The following is a 9,254-nucleotide window of genomic DNA, read 5'->3' on the forward strand; positions in this document are numbered from 1 at the left end:
AGTTTCCTTGAATGACTTTCTTACAGAGTTCTCACATTTAGAGTTTTGGTTAGTTGGTAACTAATGTTAGGGAATAATCATAAACAATAAAACATACGGACGTTCCGGTCGGATGTTACAGGGGAGCCAAGTTGTGACTATGAAACGAGGACGCCTCTGAGATTCAATAAAATGCACGGATTGCACGGCGACGATCGGCAGCGGAACGCGCCGAACCGCTGCGACAATTTGTTCACGCACTCTGATCGCACCTTGCCGCGGCGAACGGCTTCGAACGAACGGCGGCAAACCTCTGTGAGAATCAAAAATTTTCAACATTTTGTATTTCATGGATTTATTTTTAAATATATCTCTTATATATACCACAAAATTCGTCTTTAAAAAATATAAATAGTTGATTTGCTGTCGTTTCAGAAAAAGTTGTTAATCAACTAATGCATAACTAATGGAAAAATGGGGATAAAAATTTTTTGCCGGCGGATCATTGTTTATTTATGTATCCCAATAGTGCTCCAATTTTTTTATTCTTTAATATTTATATTTAATATGATAAAATGATTTTTTTTGTTACCGTGTCCGAGTGACGAATCGCACGCGGAAGCCAGACTACCCGCTTTTAGCGCTATTTTCAGGGCTCTGTAAAAACTATAAATATTAAAGATACAGTTCCGAGAGGTACGACTTTCTTTTAGGAAATTTCCTCTTCTTTTTAGACCTTTTTTCAAATTTCTTATATCTTTGACAGTTTTCGAGATATTAAAAAAAAAACCAAACCCCTACTTTTTTTTTTTGAAAATGTAGCAATATTTTTCGATATGTACTCTAAGATCGCGAGGGCACGAATAACCTCTTTCACAAAGTGCATAAGCCGTCATTTTAAGTATAAACATTTAATTGTATCATATTTATATATTCGTCGAGTCTTAAACTGACGGCTTATGCACTTTGTAAAAGGTACTACCTATACAAAAAATAAAATTAAATTAGTGGAGGTGAGGTACGAGGGTGTTTCAGGAATTCGGAAAATAACTCATATGAAGCTGTTGAAGTTGAGGAGTATAATCATTTCATAAAAGATATGTTTCGTAATTTTATTTAAATATACATTGGTAGAAATATATATTATACACATTGAATTAACGTTATTATAATTTTATATACATATATTATACATAAACAAAAGATTTCAATAGACTATACGTTTGCTTGATTTATACAATAATAACAGACGTTTCTCAAGCAGTTTCTACATTTTGTGCGGAAATCGATGATTTTTTGTAATCGGAATGGAATGTTTCCTCCTGCTCCTTATAATGAAACATGTGCACAAGTCATGAAATACATGAAGCAATTTCAAGCTCAAGTTTTTCAAAAATTTTATGATAGTGATTGATGACGCTATATTTAGCGATGAGAACGAGTTCTATCAAAAAACTAGCCGGCTCTTCATTTTTTTGCATAAGGCACGATCGCAGTGCTTCTTTGAAAGATATTTGATTTTGGATATCTCCAAAAATGAGGAAGTTTGCAACTGCCATTTCGAAACCAGAAACGTGATAGGCTTTATTAGCACATCTTCTCTATAAGAACAGAGTCCTATGCAAATTTTATATTTTATAGAGTATTTTTCGAGGATCATCGGTGCATCCACCGAATAAGTAAATATAAACAACTATCGTTAAAACTTCTATTGTTTAATGACGTGCCAAATAGGACAAAGATCGTATTTCGCAATCACGATTTCAAAAAAACGCGAATTTTGTTCTTATATTTCTTACTAGTAGTTTTCTTCTTTTTACTGCAATCCGATAGGGAATTCGTCGAACCAAGCGATGCAACGTCGAGAGCGGGCAGACTTCTGGACTTATCGGCTTCTTCGGATGGACATTTTACTTTACTCTGTTTGGAAAGTAAGAATTTTTTAAACGTGAAAAGCCCCAGCGGTCCTTTCGATTTCGTTGCAACTGTTTCAGGTATCACATCAGGGTCCACCTCAACATTTTCCCCATTACACGGTCGTTTCGGCTCATATGATTTGCAAGGAGTTCCTTTCTCCTCATTAACTTTTTCAACCATGGAACATCCGTTCCTTTCTGTATCTTGCAGGAATTTACAAGGCTTTGAATTCTCAACGGCAGGTGGAGTTGCTCTAAAATAATCAAAGCATACAAATTCAGGATATTGGGGTAGTCGTGATACATTCAATACCCACATAACGAGTGAGTCAAACTTTTAATCCTAAACGACATATTCTAAAATGACCATTCACCTTGTTTCGCCACACCGAACTTCTGGGGTTTTTATCGATCTGCTTAATTTTTCCCAAAAGTTGAAATTCTTGCTTTGTATTTTGAAATCTAGTATGTGGTAATATCTCAATTGGACTGGTACCTCGCATCTCTCGTAAAAGCAAGGGATAATTTTTCGCGCCCTTGTCTCTAAAATATAAATTTAAACAATTGGATCAGTAATTAGGAGAACGACAATAATTTTGTTATTACATAAATCTAAAGCAGAATCTTACCTATTGCTTGTGCTTGAGTGAAATTGATAAAAAATTCGGTGACTGAACTTCTTACAAAATTGGGAGATAATATTGCAATTAATCTGTTACATCGTTCAGATATCAATTTCATTATTGCATTATGTTCGAATGGAAGTCCTACTATAAAGTCTCGATCTTTTCTGCAAAGCTGAAAAAATGTTTAACAGTACATTTACTATAAGGCTGCAGTTCTAATTACGTACGAAAACAATATCAAATTGCCATCGTTATACTATACCTTGAGATTAAATTCATCTTCTAACTTTTCACAAACTTCATTGACAAAATTGATGTCCTCCTCAACGAATAAAAGAAATGCATCATATTTCTGTTTGCCTAAGCCTTGCGGAACTCGCCACAAATCATCTGAAATAAGCAACCAACATGTTAAGTAATAAAGACACTTCATAAAAAATTATATAACTTGGTTGCAGTTTATCTATATCGGTTTAGGTTAGAGTAACGTTGAACAGAGTGACATAATACAACAGCAGAACAATGCAGTAGTAATATTCAACTTGATATTAAAAATTAAAATTACTCGTTAACCATTTTCCAAATTTTCAACAAAAAGTGTGCAGACTGTGTCTGGACCAAATAGACAAGCTGTAAGTGTGTGAAAATTATTGAAACTCACCGTATGTTATGATCTGTTCCTCAACTCGATTGTCAATAGCATTTGCCGATGTTGACGTTCTTTGCGAATGTTGTTTATAGATCTCAGCATCTTTCTCTGTATAGATGATTAGAAAAAATGGGCCAAATTAAATTAATTTCAAATCTTATTTTTATGGTTTTTGAGGACCTTCCATTTCTCGATATTCTCGTCTCTACGTATTCAAAATATTGCACAGTCTTCAGAATCAGAATGTTTTTTCTTTATAAAGAAGTGTTTAATTTCCATGGTTTTAAATATGTTTAAGCCCATTATGTAAACTATAGTCTTTTAAATTCAAATCTATGTTCTTGAAATTCCATAAAAAAGTACGGTCAAGTTTCAATACCTGTAATTATATATAGTCGGATCATGTGTTTATTTCCTCATTTTGTATTATTACTAGAAAATATATGACATTTGATAATCTTTTCAAGCTCTCCAAATGGAAAATGTATGTTTTTCAAGCAATTTTAGGGTCTCGATTTTATTAGACTGGATATTGAGTTATATTTTCTGTAGAACTTTTGAAAAAATGAGAGAACAATACATGGAATATAGTTTCTTCATTTCAATAATATACGATGTCCAATTATATGAGTTCGATAAATGATGTAATTCAATTGGCATGTACTAAAATTTGACCGACTTCTACTTAAGTATGATGTAAAACTAGCAATTTCTTAACGGTTGCAATTGACAATTTCTTTGTCGACGTGTTTTTCAAATATAATAAACGTCAGAAATTTTAAACCTGTCTGGTAATCTTAGAAATTCAAAGCGATAAAATTTATTGTTCGCATTGATTCCTAAAAGAATAACTATTCACAACCTGGAATAAGCATTCTTTCTTGAGTAAAATTGATTTTCAAGGAGTTAAGAATAATAACTGCCATCTGGCTTGGTATTTTGATGAGGTAGAAGATAATCGACAAAATAATGTTACACCAACAAAAGACAAATAAAGTACATGCCTCAGTACATGTGCTGTAAAATAGTTGAGATAAAGCTGAAGCTAGCAGCCAACTGTATTAAACTTTTTCAATATAAGAAAATGTAGTTCAGTTTTGTCCTCTTAATTCTATAAATGTATAAGGAGTTTAAGATATTTGATAAAATTTTGTTATTCGTACGTCACTACCTTATTGGAATGAACATTAAAACGTTTGGCTACTAATTCTGGCTCCTAGCTTCAGCCTTGTATAGTTGAGCAGTTATTTGTCAGGTTTATAACGACTCTGTTTCATATAAGTCTGTCACCGCGTTTTAGGAGAAAGCAGCCACTGCATTAAAATTAGCATATCATAAAGATATTACTGAAAAGCAACAACTCGATAGTCTTATATTTTCAGAAACTGATATTCTGACAATTCAAAAATTTGGGAATAGCAGGTGTTTTAACACTTTGATACGCCAATGGTGCGAACTTCAACCTGGTGAATGAAATACAGCTTTGACGAGTTTTAATATATCGATTTGAATTTTCAATACAGATTCTGTGTAGCTCACTTATCCAGGATGGGGATAATTTTACTCGAATAAAATTCCGACGTATCCAATCAAAAAATTCAGAATTCCCCGATCTTTTACCACAAAACTTAGGTCATGTTGGGTAGCTTTTATGACCAAAAGCTCTAGAAATTGTTCACTTTCAATATTCAATATTTTCCCGTAATATTAGAATTAAAAAGTACATAGTATTGCTTCGTTTCATGCAAATAATTAGAAATTGAAGAACATCATTTCCAAAAGGTAACTTAACTGAATTTACAAAACATAGTCGAAGTTTGAAAACAATTTATAAAAAAAGCAAATCTGCACCTGTGGTCCATTGTAATTCCCTGACTATTCCTGGCTTTCCTGGCCTGTCGTCACCCTGTTATTGATGGCATTTCAATATGCACACATTTCACACACATACCTTATCTACATTGATATTTGGTTCATAAATTATTATAACCCCATACAAACTTCACAAGCAACACAACATCACAAAGCAATTAAACTATGGAATGCTGTACTTGAATAGCTGTTTGCAGACTAAATAAGTAGTCCAAACGAAAGGATTGAAGTTAACCATGCTTTATAGCACACAAAATATATATAAATGAACATTTTGAATTGCTACTTCAAATAAAACATACCCGACAAAAAATAGAATTTAGACAATAATAGACGCATAATGAAACGTTATCAATTTTAGATCCATAGATTTCAGTGATAACTGATTAACTCACACAGCCTCTGATAAGTTAAAAAAACGTTACAGGAAGTGTCAGCCTTTATGTCAGAAGTGAATTTACAGCTAGTAAGATTAATCTTAGGAATAGCAGTCAAATAACACGAACATCAAAACCAATGTCTTGAATATGTAGAAAATCCGAAACTACCCATGATTCTTTGTGATTTCAATGGCCACTCTTCGTATCAATCATTCAGACATACTGTAATTACAGTTTACTGACAAATTCTGGACTCACTGTGCCATCACCTTAAACAACATAAATATCAAATTGCCTGCAAATAACTATAGATATAGAAGATTCGAAAAATATCGGAGAAATAACTTATCCGCCTAATCTGAATCACCCACTTGAATCAAGGCACACATACATAAAAACCAGAAATTGACTGTACCAACCCATTAGAGCGACTGTATCGTCGATGACGTCCCATCTTTCCAATTTTTCCAACAATGCTTGAAACGCAGTGAGCATAAGACCCTCACTTTTTTCTTGCATTATGCTTAGAATATATCCACATGGATCTGGTTTGGATGACAGATTGGGTAGGTCCACGCCACCCAAACCTGCCAGTTCTGCTAATCCTCTCCAATCTCTAATAAAGAATGACGAAAAGTTAGCAATGGCTTTTCTATGCAAGTATGAGAATAATTCTGCAGCTCCTGTTGTTTATGAGTCAAGAAGGAGCCAAATAAAGCGATGGGGTTTCGGAAAAAAAATAATGAGCCAGGTAGGGAAAAGGAAAAGGACCAGATTAGGTTAGGTTGAGCTGGATTACGAATAACGTTACTGCTAGCTTACAAAAGTTGTGGGTCGCAATTCATTACCTTAGTAATCCGTTGTCTGCTGGCAAGCATTTTGTAGGATTTAGTAACGATGAAATTGATTGTTTGGTTGTATTCGAGAGAGCAACAATTGGCACGGTTGACAAGTCCGTCATAGCAGCATGAAATAACCTCGAAATGTGCTCGAAATATTGTGATTTCCGTGTTTTGAACCTATGATCGCAAACTGACTGACTGATAATTGTGCTCGTTGACTGAGGCAGGGTTGCCAGATTAGTCGCTGAGCTCGTCGCGCACAGACGGCGCTCAAATCGCCCAAAATCGCAATCACGAGATGGCGCTCGAAGTCGCCCAAAATCGCAAAAATCGACGCGTCAATGATACGAAAAAATAAGAGAAACTCATAACAAAGAACAACTAAGAACTGGGGCGCACACAAAAATGATAAATAAAAATCAAATACGCCTGGACGATATCAAACGATGATAACCTACCTCTAATGAAGTAAAAAATACGTCCGTGTCCATAGCAGATTAAGTCTGCACCAAACTCTTGTGTTTTTAAGATGGATACCTTAGTCTTTTTTTCTTAATCATAGGGGATACGATTGAATGTTATTTATCATGTGTTTGTTTAGTGTTAGATGCGCGAATAATTTTTTTTTTTCAAATAATTAAATTGTATCAACTCGCATATCTAACTATATGAAAAAAAATATCATAAAATCATTAATAATAATAATCAGTTAATATTAATCAAATGCTTTAATAATTTAGAAAATAGACATTCTCATATTATTATGAACACATATTTGTTACAGTAAAGAAATAATAATTAAAAAGAAAAGCACACGAAGGATGGATCGAACCCTCAACCATTGGGTTCTCTGACGACGATATCATTGTCACGAGCTAGCGACAGCCAATTGCAAAGAAGATCCAAGGGAAAAGTGCTACCCTCATTCGTTGTCGTTCACTAACGACAATGATAATCGTCGTTAGAGCGTTACGGAATCCCACGAATAACCTCAAATTCTGTTCACGAGGTAGCGCTCCGGGTCGCCCAAATATCGCTTAAAAAATATTTAAATCGCCCAAATTGCGACAATCGCAATACCTCCAAATTTGATCGCAAAGTGGCGCTCCAAGTCGCCCAAATCGCGATATATCGCCCAATCTGGCAACCCTGGACTGAGGATGAGGATATATAAAGACTTATAACCCTGGGTTATTTTTCGTAACAGTTCAGCGGGCCTGGGTGGGCCCGGGGGTATTAGCAGTTTCACGTATTATCGACCAAGTAACTGACCAGCAGGCCGGTCAAAGAAGTTCTTCATAATCAACAACTATCACGTGCAAAACGTTGGTAACATACCGTCGTCATCGTGAAATTGATAAGTTGAGAAAGTCCTGTACGAGAAATATGTACGCCGGAATTATACTACAGAGAAATAAAAGTCAATCTTGCACGAACGAGTATCGTTTATACCTATGTACCTGAATATATCAAATATTTTATATGCGACAGTGGCATCTCTGAGATGTTCAATTTACTTTTTCAAAGTTGTTTTAGGAAGTCAACTTTGAGACACAAACAATTTGGTAAAATTTAACACTACTTCATTTTTAATTCTAATCGTTTCAAAAATGTCCCTACGAAGAATTTTTTGGCTTTGTTGTGCATTTCTAAAATTGTGAATTGTACAAATTCAATGTTTAAAGTTTTGAAAACATCCAAAAAATTCTGAAAGACTGATCTCTTTGCCATAAGCTTTATGAAGATATCTCGAAGGCTGAACCTATTTCATGAGTTTTTTCCCAAAATTTAGAAGCGCTCATTAGGTTTTAATTGTGCAAAATTACGCAAGTTCTTCAACAAATATGAAAATGAATAATGAAAATGGATCTACGATGAGGTTCGTTGCAAATTAACTGAAATCTAGAACAAAAGTCTTGCGTATTTATTGAAAATTTTTATAAAATGTTGACACAGTCTTTCAGTAATACAACTTTTTGGAAATGAGACGAAAAATAGGTAAAAAAATTTATTTTACCTTCTGCATAGTATTGAAGTACTTATCAAACCATCTTCTTCTTCTCAAATGTTGAGATGCTAAATATTGATTATTATTAATTCATAAAGTACCAAAAAGAGACGCGAAAAAATCTTTTTCTCAGAGGGAAAATTTTGAAATGTTCAGAATTACATAAATAACATTACTGAAAAATCAACGGTTGTTTTTCATTAACTGATTTTCAAGGGGAGTAATCCGATAGCTCTCAAATCATTAAATTCTATTCCCAACGCAACATTATCCGTAAGGTCAATGTTTATCCTGTCCACTGTTTTAAAAAAAAAAAAAATTACTCATAGTTGAAATCTGCTATTCCGCATCAAAGGAAGTTAAAGAGAGTATATTTACACCTTGCACTGTTGCACATTTATTTAATTTCAAAAAGTGAAATTTGACTAAATCGTTACGTGTTCGAAAGGTGAAGTTGAAAAAGTTGAAGAGACTGTTCAAAAAGAAATACGACGTTTGTAGGTGCCTAGAATAAAAAGAGTACCGAAAACGGTAATCGAAAGTAGTATAGCAAAACGATAACCCAAGAATTTGTTTGTACGTATTCATAATTAAACATAAAGATCACTTTATCGCAGACCATAATCTTCCTTCTCATTTGAAAATATTTGTTCTTGAATATGAGGAGTTACAAGTGCGCGTGATAAGTTTTTATTATTGTTAAGTGAAAAGCACGTCAGCCCAAAAAGTACACACACGTGGCTTTGGAATTTGATTTACGAGTCGAAAAAAGTTGATGATTGGTTGCAAAGTCTTCCGAAAGCTTTCAGTCTTCTGCGTCCAATAATCCCTTGCTGATCTTTGAAAAAAATTATCAACGCTGGCTATTACCATCGATATGTTGGAGACGTGTTTTTGTTCGCAGAGCCAGAGCCGGATTTAATGTGTAAGGGGCCTGGGGCTACACACATTTTTCGGGGCCCTGCGTGGGGACAATGTCTTT

At 34.3% G+C, this 9,254-nt stretch overlaps 1 protein-coding gene across 2 annotated transcripts; it reads right to left on the minus strand.

Moving 5' to 3' along the window:
- Nucleotides 1–1,304: 1,304 nt before the first annotated feature.
- On the minus strand, nucleotides 1,305–6,465 carry LOC124410643 (myeloid differentiation primary response protein MyD88). Of its 2 annotated transcripts, none has more exons than XM_046889161.1 (7): nucleotides 6,271–6,465; nucleotides 5,842–6,038; nucleotides 3,183–3,278; nucleotides 2,784–2,911; nucleotides 2,525–2,693; nucleotides 2,270–2,438; nucleotides 1,305–2,149 (listed from the first exon to the last, which is right to left on the minus strand). In XM_046889161.1, the coding sequence occupies exons 1-7, from the start codon at nucleotides 6,381–6,383 to the stop codon at nucleotides 1,735–1,737; spliced, it is 1,287 nt and encodes a 428-aa protein (XP_046745117.1). In that variant the 5' UTR covers nucleotides 6,384–6,465; the 3' UTR covers nucleotides 1,305–1,734. The 2 variants fall into 2 exon arrangements, with proteins under 2 accessions (XP_046745117.1, XP_046745118.1); XM_046889162.1 differs by having other exon boundaries at nucleotides 1,839–2,181.
- Nucleotides 6,466–9,254: the final 2,789 nt, after the last annotated feature.

The sequence above is a fragment of the Diprion similis genome, chromosome 9 (genome assembly GCF_021155765.1).
Source record: "Diprion similis isolate iyDipSimi1 chromosome 9, iyDipSimi1.1, whole genome shotgun sequence".
NCBI classification, from domain to species: domain Eukaryota; kingdom Metazoa; phylum Arthropoda; class Insecta; order Hymenoptera; family Diprionidae; genus Diprion; species Diprion similis.

Coding starts and splice junctions, on each gene's coding strand:
- LOC124410643 (XM_046889161.1), bottom strand. CDS start 6,383: ATGACGGACTTGTCAACCGTGCCAATTGTTGCTCTCTCGAATACAACC. Junction 2,912..3,182: donor GGAACAGATCATAACATACG/GTGAGTTTCAAT, acceptor TGCTTATTTCAG/ATGATTTGTGGCGAGTTCCG. Junction 2,439..2,524: donor CACTCAAGCACAAGCAATAG/GTAAGATTCTGC, acceptor TTTATATTTTAG/AGACAAGGGCGCGAAAAATT.